The following is a 26086-nucleotide window of genomic DNA, read 5'->3' on the forward strand; positions in this document are numbered from 1 at the left end:
GTAAGTGTTCCCACCCAAAGTTCGATATGGTCTTCAACCAAGCTGCATGTAATGCTTGGGTGCCATTCTCTCTGTGCCATCATCAAGGCCTCATCAAGATGTTGTTAAAATTGTCATTTCAAAGGAAGAAAACATGACAGTGTTGCATAAATATGATGACGGAATAGTTGCCAAAATACAGTACAAATACAGTCACATTTTCCCTTGTGGTCACTGTCAAATTATTGGGAAAGCATAAGAAACACTTTTCCGGTTGTTTTGGTACTTGAGTAAGAGTTGTACCTTTGGAAAAACCACCCCAACCCGACACTTCACAAATGGGTAATGCAGTGCAAACACTTTCGACAAGCAAACCATTCAGCGTTTTTCTAAAACAATACAGTGAGCCCCACAATAAGTCCAGCTTTTACATGGACGGCAGGGACAGCTCTGGAGAAGGGTGGTGCCCTAACAGGCAACATACAATAGAGATTGTGTCGATAGATATATACAGCTTTCTGCCGCTGTGCCATGACAGTTCCCATTCATCCAGGGACGAGAGCTCAACTCGCACACCTGCTGCAGATGAATTCCCCATAAGGCTCACAGGTATTTAGACTTTAATTCATAACATTTAAATAGTGATCAATGTTTTATCAGCGAAGTGAAAGTGTTTACTGATTATTTTTATTTGTATTGGAAGAAAATTGATTGAAGGCGTTCAGCAGTCGTACCTTTGAATTTGCCGTGCACCACTTAACCTTTCACACTATGTTATGTATTAGGCTGAGTGCATGCAGATCCTGTAGATTATGAAGCCAATCTAATTTGATTTGTAGGTAACTAAAAGTGCATGCAAGAAACGTTTATTTTTCCTGAATTCCAAAATCCACCCAAGCTAATTGAAATTGAAATTGAAATTGAAAAACAAAAACGGTTCTGACGGGTCTACATTTCAAATGACAAAAGCTCCCACTCTTTATTTTGGTCCATTCACTGTGCATCCATTGTCATGTGATCGTGCGGTGCAAATATATCGACCTCTCTGACATTAACTTTGCTTACAGGGGTGAAACCATGGTTTGTATGGGATCTGCCTGCCTCAGCAAGATGAGTTTGCACGCCATTGACTTTAAAAGGGGGTGTTTGACTCAGCATTATGGATGCGGGACCCCTGCTGTCCATCATGTTGGGTGCATTACGAGCCTTTGTTCAGAGTCTAATTTAATTTTACAATAAAACGTTTCTACTGTGAACATTTTGCCATGTGGATTTCCAAAATATGCCCAGGAGCTCTGCATCGCTGCTGTGCTTAAGTAGTGATTCCAGAGGGCTTCCATGTGTACAGGCATCAGTGAGGGACAGGAGCGTGACCCGAAAGTGACTTTGCTGCAGCCTCAGGAGTACCATGCTGCCCCGCTGCACTTCCAATGTGTGCCATGTGTTTGTGTTGGTGCTGTGTTTGTCTTCGGCTGAGGACTTCGACTGGACAAAGAACGACCACAGCTCCTTCTATTATGGCTCTTTTCCAGCTGGTAAGCACCTCCTCCATGGGAACTGATGGACTGATACGCTCATTTGTTCACAGTTGGTGACATTGAGATTTTGGTCTCTCTCTTTTTTCTTTTTTTTTTATTCATCAGGATTTTCGTGGGGTGCCGGCAGTTCAGCCTATCAGACAGAAGGAGCCTGGGACAAAGATGGAAAAGGACTGAGCATCTGGGATGTGTTCAGTCATAAGAAAGGCAAAATCCTCCAGAATGACACAGGAGATTCCTCGTGTGAGGGTTACCACAAAGTCAGGGTGAGCTGGTTGCATGTGCTGTGTCTTGAGAGATGCAAGTGACAGTCAAAGGAGGGAAACAAGTGTCTCACTTGTCTATGTGCACTTCTGCAGGACGATGTTTCCCTGATGAAGGAGCTGAAACTTAATCACTATCGCTTCTCTATATCGTGGCCCAGACTCATTCCCACTGGCATCAAGTGTGAGTATATGATAACTGACATGTTTTCCCTTGAACTGGCTGGTTGCTCAAGCCGTCATAAACTTTGGTCCCATTTCCAGCCGAACATGTGAACGAAAAGGGAGTGCAGTACTACGACTACCTGATCAATCATCTGCTGGAGAACAACATCACTCCTATTGTTACTCTGTATCACTGGGATCTGCCACAGGTAAATAAGAACATTTAGATTCAGCTACCTTTTGCACAATTGCACAAACGCCTGAACAGACTACGGTGCTGTTTTGTGCTGCTCTTGTTTTTAAATGTTTCTTTTTTTTTTATTGTTTTATTTTAGGTCTTGCAAGAGAAATACGGTGGATGGCAAAACATCAGCATGGTCAACTATTTCAATGAGTATGCCAACCTGTGCTTTGAAAGATTTGGCAACAGAGTCAAATACTGGATCACATTTAACAATCCCTGGGTATGTCTGGAGCTTGGATCTAAATGCCTACAATTGAATAATTACTAATACCTCTGTACACAATTGAGTAATCTGGTGATCCCTCTCTCAGTCTGTAGCAGTGGAGGGCTATGAGACAGGTGAGCATGCTCCAGGACTGAGGCTGAGGGGAACTGGTGCATACAGAGCTGCCCATCACATAATAAAGGTAGAGGGAAAAACTTTTTTTTTTTCTTTTATTATCTATGCATTATTAGCAATGTGCTACTCTTAGCTCATTATTTTCCATCTTTTCTAACAGGCACACGCCAAGGTTTGGCACAGTTATGACACACAGTGGAGGGCAAAGCAAAAAGGTAAACTAACCCAGGGAAAATATTTTGAACGCAGACGATGCTTCTCATCTGCTCCCGTCCGTTCGTTTTCGCTGAGAGCCACCGTTTGCATGTGCAGGTTTAGTTGGCATCTCTCTGTCTGGAGACTGGGGCGAGCCGGTGGACATCAGCAACCAGAAGGACATCGAAGCGGCTGAAAGATATGTCCAGTTCTACGTTGGCTGGTTCGCCACACCCATCTTTCACGGCGACTATCCTCAAGTGATGAAAGACTTTGTTGGTAAAATAAAACGCCCTTCACAAAAGAAAAAAAATCACATTCAAAGGCCCGGTCTTTGGGATTTAGTGGCACCTGGTGGCAAGGCAACATATTGCAAGATATTTAGATGTGAGGTAGTGAAATATGGCCAACTTCTGAGACGTGAACGTTTGTTTTTAGTATATAATTTTTTTTTTTTTTTTTTTTAACATACTCGTTATAAATATAATTTAATAGTATGTTCGGCGGACCGGATTAGAAAGCTTATTGGGCCGCACATGGCTCCCAGGCAATAGCATGCTCATACTTTCCTTGAATTTTTCTTGAATCTGCAGGAAGGAAGAGTGTCCAGCAGGGCCTCGGAACCTCTCGCCTGCCCACCTTCTCACCCCAGGAGAAGAGCTACATCAAGGGCACCTGTGACTTCCTCGGTGTCGGCCACTTCACCACCCGCTACGTCACCCAAAAGAACAACCCCGCCGTTCGCAGCAGCGGCAGCTTCTTCACCGACCGGGATCTGGCCGAGCTGGTCGACCCCAGATGGCCCGATCCCGGCTCAGAGTGGCTCTACTCGGTGCCCTGGGGGTTCAGGCGCCTGCTTAATTTTGTCAAGGTGAAAAACTGTGAACTGCACGTGTTGCCACTTGTGCCACAGTGATCTCAAACGTCTCACCCTCTTTATGTTGGTTAACTCCCCATAAAGTCTCAGTATGGAAACCCAATGATCTACGTGACTGAGAATGGCGTCTCTGAGAAGATGATGTGCACGGAGCTGTGCGACGAGTGGAGGATACAGTATTTTAGAGACTACATTAATGAGATGCTTAAAGGTAGGTTTTCCTTTAGGTGTAAACACACCTGTGCATTTCTCATGTGTGATCACAACCCAACTGTCCACTGTGGTGTTTTTCCCAGCGATCAAAGACGGAGTCAACGTGAAGGGCTACACGGCCTGGTCCCTGCTTGACAAGTTTGAGTGGGATGAAGGCTACTCTGAGAGGTTTGGCTTGTACTACGTGGACTTCAGGAACAAAAACAAGCCTCGCTACCCCAAAGCCTCTGTCCAGTTCTATAAGCGAATCATCAGTTCCAACGGATTTCCCAATCAGAGAGAGGTAAATCTGGAAGCCACCCACGAAAATGCAGTGCTGTCGATCCTGCAGACATGCCTTGCGCAATATTTATTGCGAAAACATGTAAGGGTTAAAATGTTTTACGGCTATGCTAAACTCTACAGGTTGAGAACTGGAAGAGGAAGGCTGTTGAGACCTGTTCTTCTAGCAACCAGCTCCTGGCAGCAGGTCAGTGTGCCCAAAACACCTGTCTCATTGTCCAACTGCAAGTAAAGGCTAACAGCTAGCCGGGGTAAACAAATAAAGATTCTCACCCATTTTTAAAAATATGTCAGATAGCACAAAAAAAAAACATGAGCAAATTGTGAAATGAGGTTAAAATAATCATTAAAAAAAAAAAAAGACGCATCTGAGAGCGAACAGATTATCTAAGACATCTTTTGTTGTTTGCCCCTGCAGCTGGAAGAAAAGCCCAGGAACATGCAGAAATGCCAAAGGTTTGGCCATTGCATGATGAAGTTTAGAGCTTGAGGGTATAATTCTTCTATTAATGCCGTGTCGTGTTGTTGCTTCGCGATTGTGCAGTTTTAAGTCTGATTTGATCTTGCAAAATTGTGTAAAGGGGATATTTCACAAAGCAGAATTACAATTATGCCCAGATGACTTAGCGTGATGACAACGACGATCACTTTAGATTTTAAAAGCTGTCTGGGCTCTGGCACAAACTCTGCTTTCTGGACTATTCCCCTCTAGCTGCATGCAGTTCTCAAAGGGTTATTAATGTGCCGTTCATTACCTCTGAGCACTTTCTCTTCTTTTATTAGAGGAACAGCGGAGTACTGCTGCCAATATTCTAAGACTTATTCATGGTAAGAATCACTCATGCTCACTAAATCAGTCAGCAAAAATGACTTCATGCAAGGAAAAAGATGAACCCTTTGAGTGCTGTGCTACAGCTTTACTTCTTGCTCTGTGAAGGCTGAACTGTGTCGTGTGCATGGTGCTGATGCGCCGTTGATGCATTTGTTTGTGCTTTGCAGACCCTCTGACCAGCCACATGGAGATGGTAACTGAGATCGTTGTTCCTACAGTGTGCACGCTCTCTATCTTGCTCAGTGCCATCTTCCTCATGTTCCTGCTGAGGAGGCGGAACTAAGGAGCAGTGCTAACAATGTAAAACACGAATAAATAAATGAATAGCGAGGAAAAAAAACGACGACACCAACACAAATTATTTTAAATGAATTTGTAGGGTGAATTAGTATGTTTATTAATTTGATGTGCATACAGTTTGCTGTTTAATATCGCTTTAACCTGCAGTAATATTTTTTTAGCTGCTTAAATTGTGTGAATATATCTGGAAATATTTAATTTTACAGTATAGATATTGAATATTACACTGAAAGCAGGACATATAGGTTGTTGTACTTTGGGGCATTTGTTTAAAACAGGTAGTTGCATGGCAAAAATAAACACTTCTGCAAATACAGTTGCAGTTCTTGATGATTTTGTGAAGCACAGCACACAGGATATATGCATAATATACAACATGAAATATAGGATTTTTACAGAACATTTACAGGAAGACCTTTGTGTGCATTTTTGAGTCATTGACCCTTTTTCTTTCTGCACTTTTCATTGCTTTCAATGACAGTGACAAACACTAAACAGCACAAACATAAAGAAAAAGGTGTGCACTCCCTTCATTCATGCAAAGCTGGCAAGACTGCAGCACACCAAAGTGGAAAAAAAGGGAGGATCCTCGCCATCTACGTTTGTTGTTGCATTCTGTAAATCTGAGAACATAAGCAACAGGAGAAATGTTTTTGCTTCTTACATACTAAGTGTTTTTGTATATTCCTGACATATTTTATTTGGAAAAGAAAGATATAAATCACCTGTATCAAAGATGACGTGGTCAACAAGAGGTCGGTCACTGAGCTGTAAGCCGGTCTTGACCTCACGGCTACCGTGACCACTGGAAACCTCGACACCCCACATCACCGGAGGCTCTCTGTCACAAACACAAGCAGACACGATCAGATCCTCGGCCCTGGAATGACTTTGATGTTTTCCGAAAGCATTGTTGTGATATAAACGTAAGACGGTGCTATTAATCAGTTTTTACATTGTAGTGAATCATGACCATGTTCAATTCAGAATAAATTATTTAAACCAAAAATTCAACCAAAAATGGGAACGCATAATTCAATCAGTCACACATGGATACGATCAAGCAGTTAACGAGAGAAAATGTAGCCTCCTTACTTCTGGTAGATATGGCTGATCAGCGCAGGTTTGATCTGCAGTTTGAATTCATGGTCTTCATTATACGCGTGTGTCTGGTAATGTTGCAGACAGGACCTAAAAGAAAGCAAAATCACTGTATTATAATGTATTTCTGTAAGTTACATCATAGTGTTCAAATCACTTGGGGGGGAAAAAAATAAACAAAAACAAAAAATGAATTTACTGTGTGAAAAGGAAGAGGCAGTCATAAGGCAAACCCAGGAAAGTGCTGCACGTCAGAACAGTTTCGAGCAGATGGTGCAGCTTTCTGAGTCGAATCACTTGTTCCTGCAGATCCACCTCAGCGCTCAAGTAATAAGACTGTGGTGAAGGAAATAAGTCACATTTGTTGGTTTGGTCGCTTGTGGTTATTTTAAACATAAAAGTGGTCAAAGTAATAGACTCGGGCATACCAAATGGTTTAGGGTGGTTAATTCTTCACCTAAAGGAAAAGAAAACACAAAAGTATCGTCGAGGTTAATCGTTCCATTAAAATTCCACATGAAAGTAAATATTTTAAAAAATCACAGTCGAGTGATTTTGTACCAATGAGATAGTTGATATAGTCCTTTCTCATCTTGTCGAGCCCCATCTCCAGCAGCATGTGCACAGGAGTGGCGCCAGTTAGAGAGACATTGTCGATCTGCTGGTGGTACGACTGCATGATGAGCTTCCCCAGAGAGCTGCTGCTGTCTCTGTGAATCTGCAGGAGGTAAACAGTCACAGCTCAACATAAAGCAGCAACTGGTCCTCTCTCTGTGATGAAATACAGTGTGTGTGAACACTTTGGAGGAGAAACATTTCAGACCCAGGGTTTGATGTCACCAAATCTGAGAGAGTCAATGACCAGTTTCAGGCAGTCTGCAATGTCTTGATAGCAAGTCACGCCTGGAATGGAAACCATGACAGCGGGTAAATTGTAGCTGCTTCTCATTCAAGACGTTCATCAAATAAACTCTGCTTTTCGGAAACAAACTCACTCTTTCTCATCCGAACCCACAGCTGTTCCACAAAATCCAAATCTCCTCGTTCAAACAGGGACTTGAAAATGGAAGGATCGGTCTCAGACTTCAGTGCAGTCTTAAGGGGAGTGGGGTGGGGTGGGGAGGGGGGAGAAAAAAAGTTTAAAAAAGCAAAATTGTGGCTTGAACTTTTTGCAATTATTCTAAAGCTTTCAGGATACCTCGGCTGGTTTGGCTGCTTGCTTTTGTAGCGTCGTGGAGCGTGGAGTGCTTTGAAGCTCTAGGCATGGAACAAAACATAATGTATTTTTTCAGCTTGTCTACATGTCAACTTTTGATCGAAGGGAGCGAGCATTTAACGAAGATGAGACCTTCAAACAAGGCTTTGGTCATCTCTACAGCGGGTGCGCTTTCCAAAGGTTCCATCCATTCAGTTTCACCAGTTCTCAAACCGTCTGCAAGAATCTAATATAAAATTGGGCACATAAGATTTACTGTTACTTTATGAACTGATTAATGTGGTTGGTTCATGACCACTTAACTCACAGTATTGTGGGGCAGACTTACCTTCAAGAATTCCAGCTCCTTGTACGTCTCTAACATCGGGCTCATCATGTCTCCACAAGCCACTTTAATATTCTACAAGGAAATAAATACACATAAGCCGAGGACACAAGCGTAGCGCTAAAATTCAAATGTTTTTCAGGTTTTCAGTGTTATTTCATAGCTCCTACCAGTGTTGCTGAGGCAGATAGGGGCGGGGTCTCAAGGATGGCCTCCACATTGTTCCATTTTAAATCCACCGTAATGCAACTCTGAGACTCAACTGTTGCGTTTTCAACAACGACAGAGCCAAATAAGCCGAACCGGGCGTTTCCCCTTAATAACATCTGTAAGTGTGAACAAGTCTAAATACTGAATGAACATTCACTCAAAAACAAAATAAAAACAACGTTCACTCACGGAAGACGGGTGATGCCGTTTTTTGTGCTCTTGTTTCAACTCATCCAGAGTTGTAAAAGACTTTCTCTCTGCTGAGGAGCCTATGGAAACGTTACCAGAGACATTAAAAGGGCACAGGACTAATGCGAGCGATGCAGATAATCTTTGAGGTATGTGGCACTTACCTTTGCAGGTTACAGAATACAACTTGAAACCAGATACTTTTTTATCTCTCAAGCTGACGTTTTCAGCACCACACCAAGTTGTCCCAGCTGGATCAGACATATCACATCGCACCCACAAAGGCAGCAAGGCAGTGCTGCTGCCCACCGCTGACACATTAGGGTTTTGAGATAAAGTGTACCAAGACAGCAGCTGTCTGTAAAAAGGAAAAATGTTTGGCAATAAAATCACCATTATGAGTTCAACAACAGCAGACAATGGATAGTTGCAGCTAAAAATGTATTGCATAAAAATCCAGGTGTTTTAATACAGTTTTGTAGCTAGTACAATTAGTTCAAGCCTCATACATAGCACAAGTTTAAGAATTTTAGGTTTGAGTTGTCCTGTATGTATCAGAATGTTTTTTTTCTTGCTTAAGCAGGAGGGTTATAGTCACCTTGCTTTCATGATTGTAAGAGGCTGCGGTCCCACATCTACCTGGAGTAGACTGTTGCCATCAACATCATGGTCGCTGTCAACGCTCTCCGACATCTCTGTTATTTCTTGATCAAGAGATCCATTTGTTTTTGGAACCTTCGTAAATCAAGACATACAATATGATTTAGTGTGTACGTGTAAGTAAGTATGAGTAAGTATGGGTCCGTTGCAGGCAGAGGCATCAAGAAGTTGTGAACTTTAACTACTGCAAAATCATGATTTGCAGAGTGCTGTGCAATGTAATTGTTAAACAATATACAAGTTGGCGTACATGAAAATAGAGCATATTTTCAGATTTAATTTCAGATGACACTCATGGTTTACAGTGCCAGTTTCAGTGTTATCACTTAAGCTCAGTTGCTAATAATAATCCATATTTTCAGGAACAAACAGGCAAATCGTGTTGCCTTCTTTGCAATAGCTACACTGGCTAAGTGCTGGGGTTTTAAATTGAACAGTCAAAAGAGTACAAGTGGGGGAGAAAGAAAAAAAAGCTCCATATTTACTTACAAATTTCTCACAGACGATCACTTGCTGATTGCCACTGTACATATTTAGCAGGGGCAATTGGTCTCCATGCATCTTTAACACTCGTATGTCATCCTGAATGAAATCGAAAGACAATGATAGTCTTATTGGGAGGGGAGAAAACTTAGAAAAGTACATCATCGTCACTTTTTCGTCTCGACATAAGTTAAGTTACCTCGTGTACAACATTGGAGGAATCATTACGTTCATCGTCTTGAAGACATCTTAAATAAAACAGAATAGTCATAAACGCAGTTATATATTCGACATCAAACTAACAGCGATTGCAATGTGTCAGCGAATGCAAGCTGAATTATGTTGTTCAACTTTCCGGCTGTCAAGTAACTCACCGAAGAACTTTATAAAACTCCTTCGCACTTGCTATCGCCTTTGATGCCATTGAAAACGTCGTCAAGTCTGAATAAAATTGGCCAAACACTGCAGAAAGATGCACGACTGTGCTCAAACTCAAGATGCTACTGTGTGGTTGTTTGACTGTCGCGCGCTCGGTTGCCGACGTCACAGGTCAGAGGTCATCTTATTCCTTTAGTATTCCGCATCCCAAAAAAATATGAATTGCATCCTAAAGGGATTTAATTATTGTGTTACAAATTTATAAGGAAAAAGAAATATAATATTTTCTCTTGTGGTTGAAGAAAAATTGATTTTAATTTCGTCATCCGCCAACATGGCGTAAAAAAATAGTTCCAAAGCGAAAAATAACTACAAAAGTGTGTTTTGCCAGCGTAATAAATTACTAGAATTACATTTTTATTCTGTAATTTATGAATTTAAATTATGCAAATGTTACCAGTTCTGTTTGTTAACGGTAAACAATAAATCAGCGGAGACGTCCGTCGACGGAAACGATTTTCTCCGAGGCGGATGAATATAACTATCCGGGTGATTCACCAACTTCCTTTTTACTGTGGCCGCCATAGCGAGAGGAGCGTGGTCCCCGGCGAGCCGAAGATAAATACCGAAAATGGTCAGTATTCGAGCTTTGTAGCAGACTAATGTACCGTAGTGCTTGTCAGGCGTCGTCTGTGTTACATATATTAAGCAAAGACGGCGTCACATTTTGCCCGTGAGAAGTGTTGAGCATTAGAAGTGAGTGTGCGATAGAATCCGGCTAGCGAAGCTAACACGAGGAGCCATTTTGACGGAATGGCTCGTAGTTGAAGCTAGGTTACACGTGTGGCTGTGGGTTCGCTGTTACCTTTAATAGTTATAACCTGGTTATTCGCATTTACTGTATTTTTGGGGGGTCAACCGCTCTCAGACATAAGCGAGTGTGCATGGGAATATCATTAAGTAAAATAAATAAATAATAATTTTCCCGAACGTAATGTGAAAGTTCGTAAACTCAACTGCGTGCCTTGCCACGTTAGCACAGTCGGAACTAACAGATCAACTATACGTGATAGCGATCCCAATTGGATCTTAATCTTGGATGCAATTAAACCAGTTAAATGTGTTGCTCAAGTAATTAATTTTGTCCATTCTGATCGTTCTAGGCCTGTGCCCGACCCTTAATCTCGGTTTATTCCGAGAAGGGAGAAACCATTGGCAAAAATGTTGTCATGCCTGCGGTGTTCAGAGCTCCAATTCGCCCTGATGTTGTGAATTTTGTTCACACCAACATGCGCAAGAACAACCGCCAGCCCTACGCCGTCAGTGAACTGGCAGGTTGGTAACAAGTCTGTCAAATCAACACATGTTGTGCATCCAAACTTTTTCTATCGTCTGACCCATCTTGCCATGTTCCTGTTTAATTGTTTCTTTCAGGTCACCAGACCAGCGCAGAGTCCTGGGGCACAGGAAGAGCTGTTGCTCGTATTCCACGTGTGAGAGGTGGTGGTACTCACCGTTCTGGTCAGGGTGCTTTTGGAAACGTATCCTTTAAACCAAAATGTGGTGTTTCAGGCTCTCTTTTTTTTTTTGTTTCATTGTCTACAGTTTAAGTGTAACCTACATGTAGTCCAGCAATGATGGTGTAATTTGCGTCTGACAGTGTGACCAGTGACAGAATGCCTACTGTCATAAGCTGGCACACATGGCTGTCGACAACTCAGTCTGAGCTATTAAGATATACTTTAGTTCTTTTTGTTGAGTGAAGAGTTGGAAACCCCTTGACTGAATGCTAGATGTGTCGCGGAGGTCGCATGTTTGCCCCCACTAAAACCTGGCGCCGCTGGCACCGCAGGATCAACACCACCCAGAAGCGCTACGCTATCTGCTCGGCTGTGGCCGCCTCTGCCATTCCTGCACTTGTGATGTCCAAAGGTAACGCTGAAAAACTTTTGTCATATTTTCTTACAAAAGAAACAACCTTCACATTTAAAAATGTCATTGCTTTGCCGTGATGGTGTAATTTGCGTCTGATCCTGTGAACAGTGACAGTTGCCTGCTGTCATTAAGCTGTCACCGGTAACTGATGTACACTAAATTCTGAGCAAGCTGTCGGAAGTCCAGACCTTTTCATTGTCGGAGTTTGCATTTGTTGGTAACTTGTGTTAAAATGGTCTCGTAGGACACCGCATTGAGGAAATCCCAGAGGTCCCACTGGTGGTTGAAGACAAAGTTGAGGGCTACAAGAAGACCAAGGAGGCTGTGCTCCTGCTGAAGAAGCTTAAAGCCTGGAATGACATCAAGAAGGTATTTCTTATATTTCTTCAACATTAGTGGGACTTGCCCTGGTTATATATTGAGTTGCATTTTGATTTGAAAATTTGCCCCCCACCACTCCCAGGTTTACGCCTCTCAGCGCATGCGTGCCGGTAAGGGTAAGATGAGGAATCGCAGACGTATCCAGCGCAAAGGGCCATGCATCATCTACAACCAAGACGCCGGTGTCACAAAAGCCTTCAGAAATATCCCCGGTTTGTTATTTTGCTACACATACCTTTCATTTGCTTCAACTACAATTCACTATTTAACTATGGTGTTATTACTGTGGTTGTCATCAGTTATTACTTATTTAAAAAGGTTGCAATAACATTTTTTCCTCAACAGGAATTACTCTTCTGAACGTAAACAAACTGAACCTCCTGAGACTTGCTCCTGGAGGACATGTTGGACGTTTCTGCATCTGGACAGAGAGTGCTTTCCGCAAGCTGGATCAACTGTACGGCACCTGGCGCAAACCTGCCACCCTGAAGGTTGGCTACAAGTAAGTAATTAATGAGTCATGGCGTCACTGCAGTGAACAAAGAAATCGTTGTTTCTGTGATGAGCTTCAACTTCATGGTCCGTGTTTTTGACATTTTGTGATAGCTATTGAAGTTCTGAGTTAAACATGAACGGTCTGTTGGAGAAAACTGTTAAGTAGTTTCCTCAATAAATACAAGTTTCAATCGTTCATTCCAGCCTGCCCATGCACAAGATGACCAACACAGATCTGAGCAGGATCCTGAAGAGCGAGGAGATCCAGAAAGCACTCCGTGCACCAATGTAAGTTCTGCTCACTCTGAGAATTCAGTTTTACTTGATCAACAGTGATGATATTCCACTTCAGGTCCGTGTTTCTGAATCCTGATTATTTTGGAGTCCTGAGCAACAGCTTTTCATACCGAGTTTGAATTTGACATGGCAAGTCTACGTTGTTGACACTGCATAATGTTGTCATCACAGCAAGAAGATTAATCGCAGAGTGCTGAAGAAGAATCCTCTGAAGAACCTGAGGATTATGCTTAAACTGAACCCCTATGCCAAGACAGCAAGACGTCATGCCATCCTCAAGCATGACCCTGAGGTAGGATTCTCAACAGAGACGGGAAACATGTTCACGGGCTTTCTGGGTTGTGATGTGAATGTGTTTCCTTCTTAATAGATCAAGGCTAAGATGCTGAAGTCCAAGAAGAGGCCCAAGAAGAAGGGAGCATCTGCCAAACCCGCAGCTGCCAAACCCACAGCTGCCACACCCAAGGCATAAATCAGTTTTTGACAGACCCGAGTTCAGTCATTAATAAACCGGTTCAATAAAAGTATTGGGTCAGATCTTTCTTTCCAAATTCTGGGTTTACTGGGTTGACTTACGTGAGTAAGTATATTCAAATAGTAAAAAAAAAAAGAAATTAAAGCAATTTCAAAGTAAAATTTTGAATTTATTTTTCTTTTTCATCTTTTGATGTATTTGTAATGGTTAATCTCCATTTTAAGCTAAAAAACCTTTTAGTGGTTATGTGTATTGTGAGTAATGGGCGCCACAAGATCAAGCCACAAAAAAAGCTCAGGTATGGTTTTTGGTGATGTGAACGGAGGTAAGGATAAAACAAGGGGCTGCTCGTTGAAGTAACGCAGGACCTCTGATCAAACAAGAAGATGGTGTCTGGGAATATTTTAAGGTATGTTTACATGCATTATTTGCACAGTCACTGTAATTTACCTAAACTTGGCAAGTATGATCCAACTGATGCCGTCTCTGGTGTTTTTAAAGGCTCTTCAGGAACGGACTAGGATGAAGCAGAAGCCTGTTCCTTGGTGGTACCAGTCTTGATTTGCTCCTTGGTGGCAACCAGTGTCAAACTAGTGAGTAACTGTTCTACTACATTCCAAAATACTACTGCTCCTGAAGTGATGAGTTCTTACTTCATGGTCCGTGTTTTTGAAATTATGTGATATCAAATGAAGTTCTGAGTTTGAGCAGTTTATACATTTCAGTTTTGTTTTTGGTCATTTCCGGTGTTGTAGTAATAATAATAATAATAAAAATCTTAACAGCAGGTTATTTTTTGTTGTCTTTTCCCTCTAGCTTTTTGGTATACGTTGACCAACACAGGCCTGAGCAGAATTCTGAGATGCTATATTGATGCTAAATACACCCACTAACGTAAGTTTTACTTTGTAATGAAAACATTTTTTTTTTTTTTAGTCTTAACTATGATGATGTTCCACTTCTGGTCCGTGTTTCTGAACCCTGATTGTTTTGGAAGTCCTGAGACAAAATGTTGTATATAAACCTAGTACGTGGCACAAGTACACCTCACTGAGAGTGTATAATTTTGTCATAACAGGAAAAAAGGAGGAAAGGGTGCTGCAAGCTTACAAGAACCCAACAAGAGAACCCATTTACTCCGAGCTGGGGGGGGGGGGAACAAATCCAACACTACAGATGTATCAGAACACACTGACGCAGGCCTGAGCAGAATCCTGAGATGCTATATTGACGCAAATACACCCACTAACGTAAGTTTTACTTTGTAATGAACTTTTTTTTTTAAGTCTTGACTATGATGATGTTCCACTTCTGGTCCGTGTTTCTGAACCCTGATTGTTTTGGAAGTCCTGAGACAAAATGTTGTATATAAACCTAGTACATGGCACAAGTACACCTCACTGAGTGTATCATTTTGTCATTACAGGAAAAAAGGAGGAAAGGGTGCTGCAAGCTTACAAGACCCCAACAAGAGAACCCATTTACTCTGAGCTGGGGGGGGAACAAGTCCAACACTAGATACATCAGAACACACTGACACAGGCCTGAGCAGAATACTGAGATGCTATATTGATGCTAAATACACCCACTAACGTAAGTTTTACTTTGTAATGAACTTTTTTTTTTTTAAGTCTTAACTATGATGATGTTCCACTTCTGGTCCGTGTTTCTGAACCCTGATTGTTTTGGAAGTCCTGAGACAAAATGTTGTATATAAACTGAGTACGTGGCACAAGTACACCTCACTGAGAGGTTATCATTTTGTCATTACAGGAAAAAAGGAGGAAAGGGTGTTGCAAGCTTACAAGACCCCAACAAGAGAATCCATTTACTCTGAGCTGGGGGGGGGCAAATCCAACACTACAGATACATCAGAACACACTGTCATTTAGAAAAATAAAGGTCATACACACACACCACCCACACAAGACTCTTTATTTCACAAGCTCACAAAGATTGCAATCGCTTGGCAAAAAGACACAAAGTAAGGAGGTTTCAAGCGCACAGGTTGAGCAGCATCAGGTATGGTTAAATAACTTCATTAGAAAACATGGCTTTTCACGAAGGCCTTTCGGGAAGCCTTGTAGATACAATAAATTTCACTTGGCATGTCGGTGTGGATGCTTGACGTACAACCATAGACTTTAACACTCATTCTGAAGCAAGTATAAATTTTCATATTTTCCCGTTAAAAGTTTACAGTCATAACGAACTTCTCGACCTGGGTTTAATTGGGCCTTGTTCACACATCTGTGGGTAGATTAAAACATGCATCCTTAACCGGCTCTTAAGTTGTAGGTCACCACCACCGTTGCTTTGAGAAAACGTACCACACACGGTGACTACTCACATGGAATGCCTTGCTATTTGCATGTGTTGAGGAAGCAAGTGCTTTGTTTCTGGTTGCGCGAAAGGAAAGCAGCAATTCAATGGGAAGGGGGGGGGGGGTGTATGAATAACATTAACCAGAGCTACTGAACATTTCAAGATCGACTATATCATGCCCGGATAAACACACATCGAGCGTCAGTAAATTAGGAGAGGCGTCAGATGATGAGTTTAATTACCTCTAAAACTCAGTGCAACGGCCAACTGAATTTCATCGTAAGCCCAAACAGACGTGACTTTCCAAAGCGCCTCACCGTGGCAGCGCTATTTCCGGTTATGTAAAGGCTTCTGATTGGCCAGCCTACCCTTACGCTTACATAATGTATCGCCACCTCTTGGCTTGGCGGGGAATTGACGGCGTGTGAACGGGAATAATTCCCTTAAAACTGAAAATAAGCTCTTATAAATACCCACGTACGTGCGGACAAGGCCTCGGGTGCAACAAGTCTCACATTGTGGTCCCATGAGTCGGGGTCCCCGGCTGATTGAGCCCAATTGTGCTGCACAGCCAGCCTGCAAAGTCCACCTGCTCCACTTCAGACATCTTGATGAAGGGGTGTACCTGGAGGAAAGACGAGAGACGTTGCAAACAAGTAAAATGGATCTTAAAATGTAGACAAGTGCACTCACCATTAGCTGTTTCAAGTCAGCTCTCTCAGCGGGATTCTTGATCAAACTGCAACGAGGAGCCGTGACAATTTGTGATGTAGTACCATTTTCAGCCACATGATGGCACAGTGTCCTGACGTGCAAAATTGAAAGCGCTGTTTCTGCCACTGAGAATGTATCCTACTTACCATTTATTCACAAAGTCTTGAAATTCAGAGCCGAATATCCCAGGGAGCTTTGGTGGAGGCTAAATGAAGAGGCAAAACACTATTACAAAGCACAGAGGTGTACACTGAGAAGGTGTCATCTTACAGTGGCCACACTCACCTCATTCACTATGTAATCGAGCAACTCAAATATAGCCATTGGGGGTCTGCTGTCAGGTCCATAAGCTGTGTGCAGGAAAATCTGATTTAATTATTACTATACACACTCAGTTGTGTTATTCTCAACACACCTGACATATACATGACTTCAAACAGACGCTAATACAATTAAATGAAGTGACGTCTGACTCACAGATGCCTGGTCGCCCAGGCGGCCGTGGCCTCGGGGAGGACTGGATGGAGGCTGCCTCCCCCTCCACAGGGAATCCAAAAATCTGTTCCAGTTCCTTGGCGTCAGGCGGTGGGATGGGGAAGCGGCCGATGGCCATCTCCACCAGAGACAGGCCCATGCTCCAAATGTCCGACTGAACGGAGTAGTGAGTCCCCTGTAAACGCTCTGGCTGTGTCCCATAAACAAGGGGACCGTTAACTCGTCAGATTATCTGCTGAATATCACAAAAAATGTTTTAATCAACCTGGTATGTGAACAATTTAAATGGATTGTGTTAAAAAAATATATATATATATAATAATAAGGTAAATTATATATTAAAAATGTCAAGCCAACACATGTCGGTCATATTATTATGTTTTCCAAGTATCATTAAATTATGTCGGAGCTCATTAGATCAGCCCAACAATACTACAGAGTGCAGCGCCTCTGTTCCCATCCTCCCTTTACTGACAGCTGACATTAGAAAAACAAGTGGCTCTGTTGACCTGAGCCTCAGCAAAACGCCAATACCAGCTGATTTGTGCTTCGGCACCACAAACTCTGCTGTCAGCATGCATGCCACCTAACACATAAATCTGTAACCTACATGCAGCTGCTCTAATTATACTGAGTAAAGGAGAGCAGCTCAGCTCAAACTCACAGACATATACGAGCGGGTCCCCACAAAAGAGTTGGCCATGGAGTCGATGAGCTGTCCGCTCACTCCAAAGTCACAGAGCTTGATCTCGCAGCGGGAGTTCACCAGGATGTTTGAGGGCTTGACATCTGAAAGGAGGGACATGCAGTATTCGGGAGCACACGGTGGACAAGTGTCCAGCAGGGTGAGCAGGGTGTGTGAGCAACACAGCACAAACAGCAGCAGAGGCACACACTTGTCAGACAGAACCCTTCTTTTATTTTTCACACAGTTTTGGGACACTGAGGAAAAAGGGTCTGGGATTAATTAGTTTTCATTCTTGACTCCAGTTTAGAAGCCTTGTGCAGTCATTCTTAGTTAACAATATACACAGCTTAGCCCTCTGTTTAGAGCTTGCTTCAAAAATACTCAAGTTTAGCCTGCAGCTAAAACTGAAGCTTTCTATTTCTGTTAATTAGTTAGTGGTGGTGTTCTTTGAATGTGAAACTAGCTCATAGTTGGAGCTATTGTCACAACTTCAGAGTGATCTTGGTGAGGTATTGTTCCCTTTGTGACATCACAAAGGGTATGTTTCCAGATGCGCATGTCTTTCCACAGACTTTCTGTAAAGTGGAGCTAGAGAACAAATAAAGGAGAGACTTTTCCCGTGACAAAGAAGAACTAGAAAACACTAATAAGTGAGTTTGGTAAAATACAGAATCTTTAAAAATAAAATACTTGTGACATAAAATACTTGAGACAAAAATACATAATACTAAAACATTATGTATTTTAGTAATAAAATACTGGCAGACCTCTGTGCATGATCTTGTGTTTCTCTCTCAGGTAGGAGAGCCCTTTAATGACCTGGAAAAAGAAACACTGTTTCAGCCCTGCAAGAGCAAAAGATGTAATGCACCAGGGACCAAAGCTGTTGTGTGGTGAACAGGTAGGAGAGGTGTCGGAGGTACCCACAGCGATGCTGACTTTGCCCAGGATCTGCTCCGGGATCTTGCCTGCCTTCTTCAGCGACTGATCTAAGGAGCCGCCATCCTGCCGTCAATTGTGAGGAGAATTTAAGAAATTCAACACATCAAAACACACGCGCTTTGCAAAAGTCAAGCCGCTCACAGACAAAAGGGATTTTCAGCGGCCTGCAGGGCGGCAATCAAAGCGAGTGGCGGCGGCGAGAACCCGCTGAAAGCCATAAAATATTAAAGGCAAGTACCATATGCTCCATGCAGATGCTGATTTCTCCGTCACTGTAGAAAGCGCCGTAGAAGCCCACGATGTAGGGGGAATTGCATTCATGGAGCACCTGCAGCTCTCTAATGATCTGGTTCCTGATGGCTGGTTTGATCTCCAGGTGGATCAGCTGCAGCAGGAGACACCTGGCTTTACTTAGCACTCGTACTGCGCAGAACACGAATACACGTGTGCACATCAGAGCAACAAAGACAATTTGTTACAGTAGCAGACAGAGTTCAAAAGGGCATATGTTTAAAATAAATGAGCGTATTTTCCATGTGTGTATAATTATCGTCTGCGTAGATGTAACAGACGGGGGTTGAACAAAACATCTTCCATAAGGCAAAATTAAAATATGCATTCTGTCTGATAAAAAAAAATTAAAATAAAATAGCTTTGTGATACTTGTGCCAACAAGGTTACCTTCCTCGCCATGATCAGCCCGGAGGGCCTGTGGGAGACCTTGAAGACCACCCCTCCGTTCCCCGCGCCCAGCTCGCAGATCTTCTCAAAGTCGTCGTCCTTCAGCTCTCCCACCTTCTGCTTCTGCGTCAGGAAGGCCTCCAGGCGTTTGCGCTGCTGCTCATCCAGCTCCAGCTCCTCCAGTTTCTTCTGCAGCGCCTCCAAGTTGGTCCTGAGAAAAATTGTTAAGGGACCTGCTGTAAATGAGGAGTGATTGATACATTTGCCACCTCAGTTGGTGCAAAGTTTTGCTTTGCACCCCCAGCAATGCCCCCAAATTCATTCTGATTGGATGTGTTCTTTCCTAGTAGTACCAGCTGTGCCACTTGTGAGCAGTATTAATGAATCCTTTGAGGAAAAACAGAGTGTTGTCATGCCTCTGGCAAACACCTTAAGAGACCGAAGGAAGACAGAGGGAGTTGGGGTTTTTTTTTGTTTGTTTTTAATTATTTCCCCACTTAGATATGGATTTGAGGAAGCTTGGGGAACGGCCTTGGCGCCGTTGTCATGGCGATGCGTCTCCTTAAGAAATCAACGGTGGAGTGAACAGTTCTGACCTCCCCTCCCTTCAAACAGCGCACAAATCACGTCAGCAGAGGCTTTCATCACGAACGCCGTGGAAAGAGCGAAGACCGGCGAGCCCTCGTGGCCGTTTCACCTGCTGCGCTGGCGCTCCAAAGGTGGAAGTGGAACAGCTACAAAGTCAAAATGTTGCGCGCTGCAGTCAGACCTGCATCTGCACAACCTCCCATTGGCAAATTGCTTTGCTTCAAGTTGATGATTGGAGGGCGCGCATGTGTGCTTTCCCGATCCCTCTTTCCCGCCCTTGATCACGACTCGGTGGACAACGGCTCGAGGAGCTCTTCTCTCCGCGCAGCGGAACCTAAAAAAGAGGGTTAAGCGCTTTTATTTTTGATGCCGGGCCTGCATATCCATGGAGACAAGGTGTTGAGTTTGAGCTGGCTGCGGGCAGCGTGGGTGTTGTGTGGACAAGAGCCGGGGGTGGAAGAGGCTGCAGGAGGTGCTGAGAAGAGAGGAGCAGCCCGAAACGGGCTCCACGCTATTTGTTGCACGTGGGCGGGACTTTGGTAGCTCCGCAGCACAGGCAGGCCCCTGCAGGAAGGAGCGAGCTCGACGCTGGCCTTTTGTGCTCCCGCCACACAATGTCCAAGGACGCTCGGCGGAACTCGCGAAACGCAAAAGACTCCGTGGTTCCGCAGCTTGCCACCGAGTGCCCGAGAGGAGACGGTCGTGTTGTTACGAGAGCTGCTACGGTTGCCATGGCTACCCTTCCCATCAAGCATTACAACAAACCGCGGGGCAGTGAACAGAGAGGAGCCTGAAGGTCTGAACGCAAGAAAGCATCAAACACAAATCAATTTTGAAATAAACAAATGCCTTTTGTATGCTTCCGTCTTTCATTCTTTCTTTTTTTCTTTCTCTCTTTCTGTCTTTCTTTCTTTCTCTCTTTCTGTCTTTCTTTCATTTTAGGTTCTTTAGTACATTCCAGAAATGTGCAGTGATACACAAATACAGACACACACACATGTGCAAGGAAAATGAATATATGCATATATATATATACACATACACACACACATAGTTACCGTATGTTTTGGTATGTACAGTATTTAGAATTAAAACACATTTACATCAGAATTTGATCACTGGAAGCAAATGGTGACTGTTTGTGCGCGACTGGTTGGTGATTATTATCTAAATGTCCTTTCAAAGTCTCATTGTTGCACCGTCTGATCTCTACTAGCGCGCCCTATAAGGAGTCAGGGTTCCACTCCAGTAACATCCTTCCTCTGCTTGCTCTCTAGACATGGAGCACAGAGGCTCGTTATCAGGGAAATCTATTCTAACTTGTTGTACTGTGCCCCAGTCCTATCGCTGCGAGTCATAACTCATGCAGTGTTGAGGTTAACATTTGTTCTTTTCTCAGAGCTCCAGTCAGTTGGTCTTAGGTGTAAAATGTTTGCGTAAGACATTTGAGCAACACTAGGCACTGTCAGCACCGTGTCACAATATTACAACAGAAACACCGACTCCCTCTCTCTCTCTCTCTCTCTCTCTCTCTCTCTCTCTCTCCCACGCTCTCTCTCTCTGTCTCTCTCTCTCTCTCTCTCTCTCACACACACACACACACACACACACACACACACCTATTGAACGAAAAAGGAGAGAAATCAGAGGTGATTGTTGCAGCATCGTGGCACGCTGTTCCTCAGTAGCAGGCAAGAATGCGTTCAGCTGCAGCCAAACGTTATGTCATCATCAACAACTTCTACTGAGCAAAGACGAGACGCACAAACGCAGAGCACCCTCGTAGCTTCGTAACGGCTCTGTGTTATGATTCCTCTGCCTTTCAACTGGCAGAGAAACTGTTCACCTGTTTGACAGTCTCGACAGTATCGCAAAGGGATGATTTTTAAAACGAAAATCATAAATTCCCCCAAGTGTTTTGGAAAAACAGGTGTACTTCACACTGTATATGTTGTTTTAAAACAGAATTTAATGTCTTTTGTCCCCCTGCCTTTTATGCCTCAATGGCAAAATGACATGACGCAACAATGAAACATTCTCCCTCATCATCACATCAGAAAAGCAGCCCTCACAGGGGATCACATGTTATGTAATTCTCATGCCAAGGGATGCGGCTTGTTGCCGGACTGACTTCTCATCCAAGGGCCACGATAGCACAGTGTCACCGCACTCAATTGTGTCCTTTACTTGAGTCGAAGTGTGATGTGAGCGCTGGCCCACATAAAACTTCTTCTGACCCGAAGAACACAGAGAGATGCCACAGTTTAAACAGAGCCTCGATTCATCCATCTGCATGCTTCTCACGTTCTGACGTGACAACTTGATTGCAATGAGTTGCTAGTTGCTAATATAATATAATTTACAAATTCAACTATAATATGCACAAATATACCATGATTAAATAAACATATTGCACAAATGCAAATACAAGTATCTGGGGGGAAAACAGCTTGTTGGGTGAATTATCATTCAGGTTATAAACAGTTTTTTTTTTTTGTATGAATAATAATACACCTTGTATGGATTTTGTACTTTTGGACAAATGTCTGTTTGGAGGACAACAGTTCAGCAGAAATCCTGTTTAGAGAGATTAACTGGTACCACAAGGCTTTTGTTTCCACTTTGTTTAGCTTGAACTATTCCACTCACTCACTCACTCACTCACTCACTCAGACTGAGAGATTGATTTAATAGTGAATATCATTTTTGGAAGGAAAAAAAGAAAGAAGACATATTGTACTTAGAAAATGTAAGTATAGTGAATTAAAGTCACTTAGGGGGTGTGACCACAACGGGAAATCAACAAATCAATCGACTTGAACACACACACACACACACACACACACACACACACACACACACACACACACACACACACACACACACACACACACCTTCTGAGTAGACTGAACTCGGGCGTTTGTATTTTTTGTTGTTGTTTTTGCACACAGGTATATTACCTGTCTGTCACTGCAGTTCAAATCACTTGAGGCTGACAGCGTCACAAATCGATCAGTGTGCGAGTAAACACTTACTCGGTGGCTCCGCTGCCGTTGATGGCGGTTCCATCGGGGATCGGGTTGAGTTGGATCGGCTCTGGCTTCCTTCTCTTCTGCATGTTCCTCACAAGAACCCGGCTGGTGCACCGAGCAACACGCGAACCGCCTGGATGATGGGCGAGTGGTGCACAGAATACGGTGCAGCGTCAGATAAGCGCAGTCAGGTGACTCGGTTTGGACTGACAGCTGAGCCGTAGATATTCTTCTTAATGGGTGGATGTGAATGATGCAGGAGATGAAACGTCACGAAAATATTTACATTCGTCTTCCGGACAGCGTGGTTGTGCTCGGGGACATTGCCCCCTCTGCTGGTTCTTACTGGTATTGCGCCTGTACAGAAAAACTCACGTCAACTGAAATACGATTTTCCAATAAAAGTGAAACCGAGTCAGTCAGCACACAAAACATGTTATATCACTTTATAAATTTAACTGTACAGATGTCATTTCACCGTATACCTCGTGTGTAAAAATGTGGTACAGGAAAAAAAAAAAATACAAACAGGATCAACATCAACAGAACTTTTGTGTTCCCATTTCTTTAAACGGGCTTATGAGGATCGCTGAGTTAGCTCAACTGGTCAGCTGAGAAACACACTAGTTCACTTCCCTATCCGTCTGAAGCTGTGTCAAACCATCAAAAGAGCAACACGAAGGTCAATATGGGTTCAACATTTTCAAGGTGTCTTTAGCTGTTAGACAAGAAGGAGCAGAAACAAAAACCTGTCAGTGCTTTCTGTTGAACATATAAGCTAAAATGTTCATGAGCTAACTATAATTAGCTCATGTTTGGCTATACTATGGGCTTCCAACAGAAATTAAAATGCAGTCTCAAAAAATTTAAAATGGAAACAATAAATGTATTTATATTTTTGTTTAGAGTTCCATAATTGTCAAGTCTTGTTTTCTTTACATATTATTTCTTGACATTTGATTAAACTAAAGTCACACAAAACCAGTGGCTACCCTCTGCGCTTAGGGCAAATGTTTCCTTATGTGTAAGTTTGAAGGAATAAACTTTATGTCACAACCCTTTTTAAAACATTTTGTTGCTCACACAGTTAGAGTTTGATTGAAATTCGCATTTTTTTTTTAAGCATGGTAAAGTTTCTTGCATTCCTGTAAACTGCGATTTATACCAGATCAGTTGCATTTGTTTGACCTAAGTAAGCGAGTTAATCAATAGTAGGTATTACAATTTATTCCGGGGAGAGGCACATCACCTTGGTTCGTGAATGATGTGTACCCGTCTGCCTCACACACCATGTAGATTAGATTTTGAGTGCAACCTGAGATTGGCTCTCATTTGAGCAATTTGCCCTGAAGTCTCTTCACATTGTGGTGACAGACACAAGGCCGCTCCCCCGTGCCCAGTTTGCCATAAAACGGCCTGCTGCCCGAATCAGATTTTTTCCCATAAACCGGGGATGACAGAAAGGAGAGATTGGTCATCAGCTCGACATACTTTGTGAATTCTAAGTGTGACACATTGCGTTTGGTGCTGCTCGTGTCTGTCAGAGCTGAGTAACAAATCCTGGTGCCACAACATGGACTGTAAAACATTTACACCAGTTGGTCAGAATTGGCTCACCCTGACAATTTCTGCATAACCAAAATGATTTGTTTTCTTTACATAAATGATCAATGTAAAAGAAAAAATTCAATGGTAAAGCCCATCTCCCCATAATTGAGTTACTTTTGCAGACTAAACTGGAGATATGTACCATTTCTGGGAAATGCAGTTCCTTTTAAAAAAAAAAAAAAAAAAAAACATATTGCAATGCACTATGTCAAGATCCTGATGTCTCCCGCTAGACTAACAGAAAAAACGGTTTTGGTCATTTTTCTGTCAATTTTTGCTTGTGGGTTTGTCCAAATAGGTGGTGTCGCAACCAACACTGAGATGAGTATAACATCTCATAACTAAGCTGAACTTGCAGCTTTTGTGTGTATGTGTATGTGTGTGTGTGTGTGGGTGTGTGTGCGTGTGTGTTTACATTTATTATCTGTAATTTACAACTTTGAAGTCAGCCTCTGTGACTTACAGAGTCCTAGGATTTGACATCTTCCGCAGATGAACCTGCAGAGGAGTTGCTCTCCCATAAAATCTGGTTGATACCATCCACCTGAATTTTGTGACACTGCGTCACATCCCTATTTTGAGTTCAGCCAAAGCAACAATACTGTCAGGGTACGATGTAAACATCCAATATGAGAGGGAAATTCAGTAAAAGGAGGTCAAAGACTTAATCTGTATCTGAGAGAAACAGAGGAGTGTGTGAAATATCTTTTATACATATTTTCATTTCATCCTGTCAAATCTAGACTTTTATTGAAAGCAAGGCATTTTCTCACATATCTTCACATAGCTGGAGGGGATTTTTAAAAATTCATCGGCAACATTTCTTTTCAGAGTCAGTGTCTCTGCCACCATGGGTAATCCGCACTCTTTGCTGTCAACAGTTTTCACCAAGGCTGCTTCTTTTTTGGACTGCAGTCAGAGATACATTGCTCCATATACAAAAGCCACTGAAAGTTCATGTCAAAAGCTGTGAGACCAACATTAACTGTTTAATTTTTTTATTCTCCATAATTATGGAGACAATGAAAAAAAGCCCATTACTCATTCTTTTACATTTATTAGGTTGTACTGCTTACCAATAGAGCCCCTTGCCGGGTTACTGACAAATTGTAACTATTATTGCACACTTTTTCAAAACATTACATTTTTTTGGTCTCTTCCTCTGCGTCACTCCAAGAAATCTCTCTGGTTCATAGTTGTACTGCAAAAACACACTGTAGACAATGTTATGGTGTCTAAACGTTAATATAAAGGGTATCAGCGAGCAATATCTAACCCGTTAGTCGTTTGCTATAAATCAAAGTCATCCGTGCATGTCAATGCATTTCCCAACATTCCATTTCAGGAGAGCCAGGTAAGCTGTCTTGACTGCCTTGATTTATTTGTTGTCCACTGATTTCAACAATGCCTAAATCTATCATCTAAAATATTAATCGAAAGCACAAGAGTGGAGAGTCAGTGCATGAGTTGACAAACACACAGAGACCTCTGAGCTTCCATGTGGGTCAAACGAGCCACTGAGTCCACACTTGAAGCTTTGTGTGAGCACTGCGTTTCCCCTTCAGACGCCACTGTGTTGCGCTGTTCCAGCAGGAGACAGCAGACAAAACTTGAAAGGAGCGAGCTCAAGTGCACTGATT

General features: G+C 42.7%; 4 protein-coding genes, 1 long non-coding RNA gene and 8 other non-coding genes across 15 annotated transcripts in view; 11 read left to right on the forward strand and 2 right to left on the reverse strand.

Annotated features, from left to right (window-relative positions):
• On the forward strand, positions 1-5544 carry lctlb (lactase-like b). 3 transcript variants are annotated; one of them, XM_076042811.1, is made up of 15 exons: positions 1-588; positions 1328-1514; positions 1623-1783; positions 1877-1964; positions 2045-2154; positions 2281-2409; positions 2501-2596; positions 2690-2744; positions 2842-3003; positions 3318-3595; positions 3686-3812; positions 3898-4097; positions 4220-4283; positions 4880-4924; positions 5096-5544. In XM_076042811.1, exons 2-15 carry the CDS (start codon positions 1388-1390, stop codon positions 5209-5211), a joined length of 1758 nt encoding a protein of 585 aa, XP_075898926.1. In that variant the 5' UTR covers positions 1-588; positions 1328-1387; the 3' UTR covers positions 5212-5544. The 3 variants fall into 3 exon arrangements, with proteins under 3 accessions (XP_075898926.1, XP_075898928.1, XP_075898927.1); XM_076042813.1 differs by lacking the exon at positions 4880-4924 and adding an exon at positions 4515-4588 and having other exon boundaries at positions 223-588; positions 5096-5173; XM_076042812.1 differs by lacking the exon at positions 4880-4924 and having other exon boundaries at positions 453-588.
• LOC142899285 (uncharacterized) overlaps positions 1-15288 on the forward strand; it is a 186917-nt gene extending 171629 nt beyond the window's left edge. Inside the window, exons 2-6 of the long non-coding RNA XR_012928715.1 lie at positions 13649-13966; positions 14190-14267; positions 14452-14623; positions 14800-14966; positions 15147-15288. This is a non-coding gene — a long non-coding RNA (uncharacterized LOC142899285). The remainder of the gene's footprint in view (positions 1-13648; positions 13967-14189; positions 14268-14451; positions 14624-14799; positions 14967-15146) is intronic.
• Positions 5287-9945, reverse strand: zwilch (zwilch kinetochore protein). Its single transcript, XM_076042810.1, has 18 exons — positions 9787-9945; positions 9612-9660; positions 9419-9511; positions 8868-9004; positions 8434-8627; positions 8270-8349; positions 8041-8196; positions 7874-7945; positions 7678-7771; positions 7528-7586; positions 7325-7424; positions 7153-7232; positions 6891-7047; positions 6758-6786; positions 6529-6665; positions 6324-6419; positions 5954-6069; positions 5287-5851 (listed from the first exon to the last, which is right to left on the reverse strand). Exons 1-18 carry the CDS (start codon positions 9834-9836, stop codon positions 5763-5765), a joined length of 1788 nt encoding a protein of 595 aa, XP_075898925.1. The 5' UTR covers positions 9837-9945; the 3' UTR covers positions 5287-5762.
• rpl4 (ribosomal protein L4) lies at positions 10277-13422 on the forward strand. Its single transcript, XM_076042818.1, has 10 exons — positions 10277-10424; positions 10954-11125; positions 11225-11331; positions 11584-11722; positions 11970-12094; positions 12189-12318; positions 12452-12608; positions 12806-12889; positions 13070-13190; positions 13269-13422. The coding sequence occupies exons 1-10, from the start codon at positions 10422-10424 to the stop codon at positions 13368-13370; spliced, it is 1140 nt and encodes a 379-aa protein (XP_075898933.1). The 5' UTR covers positions 10277-10421; the 3' UTR covers positions 13371-13422.
• Positions 11421-11519, forward strand: LOC142899399 (small nucleolar RNA SNORD16). The gene has a single exon (XR_012928760.1). It is a non-coding gene; the product is annotated as a small nucleolar RNA SNORD16 (small nucleolar RNA).
• Positions 11795-11894, forward strand: LOC142899398 (small nucleolar RNA SNORD16). The gene has a single exon (XR_012928759.1). It is a non-coding gene; the product is annotated as a small nucleolar RNA SNORD16 (small nucleolar RNA).
• LOC142899395 (small nucleolar RNA SNORD18) lies at positions 12660-12731 on the forward strand. Its single transcript, XR_012928756.1, has one exon. It is a non-coding gene; the product is annotated as a small nucleolar RNA SNORD18 (small nucleolar RNA).
• On the forward strand, positions 12929-12995 carry LOC142899397 (small nucleolar RNA SNORD18). The gene has a single exon (XR_012928758.1). It is a non-coding gene; the product is annotated as a small nucleolar RNA SNORD18 (small nucleolar RNA).
• On the forward strand, positions 14007-14078 carry LOC142899396 (small nucleolar RNA SNORD18). Its single transcript, XR_012928757.1, has one exon. It is a non-coding gene; the product is annotated as a small nucleolar RNA SNORD18 (small nucleolar RNA).
• Positions 14313-14380, forward strand: LOC142899393 (small nucleolar RNA SNORD18). The gene has a single exon (XR_012928754.1). It is a non-coding gene; the product is annotated as a small nucleolar RNA SNORD18 (small nucleolar RNA).
• On the forward strand, positions 14663-14730 carry LOC142899392 (small nucleolar RNA SNORD18). Its single transcript, XR_012928753.1, has one exon. It is a non-coding gene; the product is annotated as a small nucleolar RNA SNORD18 (small nucleolar RNA).
• LOC142899394 (small nucleolar RNA SNORD18) lies at positions 15008-15075 on the forward strand. The gene has a single exon (XR_012928755.1). It is a non-coding gene; the product is annotated as a small nucleolar RNA SNORD18 (small nucleolar RNA).
• Positions 15289-15294: 6 nt separating the features above from the next.
• map2k1 (mitogen-activated protein kinase kinase 1) lies at positions 15295-23087 on the reverse strand. The gene is made up of 11 exons (XM_076042816.1): positions 22842-23087; positions 19219-19429; positions 18776-18922; positions 18523-18600; positions 18363-18414; positions 17572-17696; positions 16890-17097; positions 16698-16762; positions 16559-16617; positions 16392-16437; positions 15295-16323 (listed from the first exon to the last, which is right to left on the reverse strand). Exons 1-11 carry the CDS (start codon positions 22922-22924, stop codon positions 16210-16212), a joined length of 1188 nt encoding a protein of 395 aa, XP_075898931.1. The 5' UTR covers positions 22925-23087; the 3' UTR covers positions 15295-16209.
• Between the last annotated feature and the right edge of the window lie 2999 nt (positions 23088-26086).

Source organism: Nelusetta ayraudi, unplaced genomic scaffold (assembly GCF_046127955.1).
Source record: "Nelusetta ayraudi isolate G7.1 ecotype Tasmania unplaced genomic scaffold, CSIRO-AGI_Nayr_v1 ptg000071l, whole genome shotgun sequence".
Classification (NCBI taxonomy): domain Eukaryota; kingdom Metazoa; phylum Chordata; class Actinopteri; order Tetraodontiformes; family Monacanthidae; genus Nelusetta; species Nelusetta ayraudi.

Excerpts from the sequence above, each read along its gene's own strand:
- lctlb (XM_076042811.1), top strand. The coding sequence starts at position 1,388 with ATGCTGCCCCGCTGCACTTCCAATGTGTGCCATGTGTTTGTGTTGGTG. Across the intron at positions 1,965-2,044 it reads CATTCCCACTGGCATCAAGT|CCGAACATGTGAACGAAAAG; the intron begins GTGAGTATATGA and ends TCCCATTTCCAG. Across the intron at positions 4,098-4,219 it reads GATTTCCCAATCAGAGAGAG|GTTGAGAACTGGAAGAGGAA; the intron begins GTAAATCTGGAA and ends TAAACTCTACAG.
- zwilch (XM_076042810.1), bottom strand. The coding sequence starts at position 9,836 with ATGGCATCAAAGGCGATAGCAAGTGCGAAGGAGTTTTATAAAGTTCTT. Across the intron at positions 7,048-7,152 it reads TTGGTGACATCAAACCCTGG|ATTCACAGAGACAGCAGCAG; the intron begins GTCTGAAATGTT and ends TACCTCCTGCAG. Across the intron at positions 6,070-6,323 it reads ATCAGCCATATCTACCAGAA|AGAGCCTCCGGTGATGTGGG; the intron begins GTAAGGAGGCTA and ends TGTTTGTGACAG.
- rpl4 (XM_076042818.1), top strand. Across the intron at positions 11,723-11,969 it reads TGCACTTGTGATGTCCAAAG|GACACCGCATTGAGGAAATC; the intron begins GTAACGCTGAAA and ends ATGGTCTCGTAG. Across the intron at positions 12,609-12,805 it reads ACCCTGAAGGTTGGCTACAA|CCTGCCCATGCACAAGATGA; the intron begins GTAAGTAATTAA and ends CGTTCATTCCAG.
- map2k1 (XM_076042816.1), bottom strand. The coding sequence starts at position 22,924 with ATGCAGAAGAGAAGGAAGCCAGAGCCGATCCAACTCAACCCGATCCCC. Across the intron at positions 19,430-22,841 it reads AACGGCAGCGGAGCCACCGA|GACCAACTTGGAGGCGCTGC; the intron begins GTAAGTGTTTAC and ends AATTTTTCTCAG. Across the intron at positions 16,324-16,391 it reads CTGACTTGAAACAGCTAATG|GTACACCCCTTCATCAAGAT; the intron begins GTGAGTGCACTT and ends TCTTTCCTCCAG.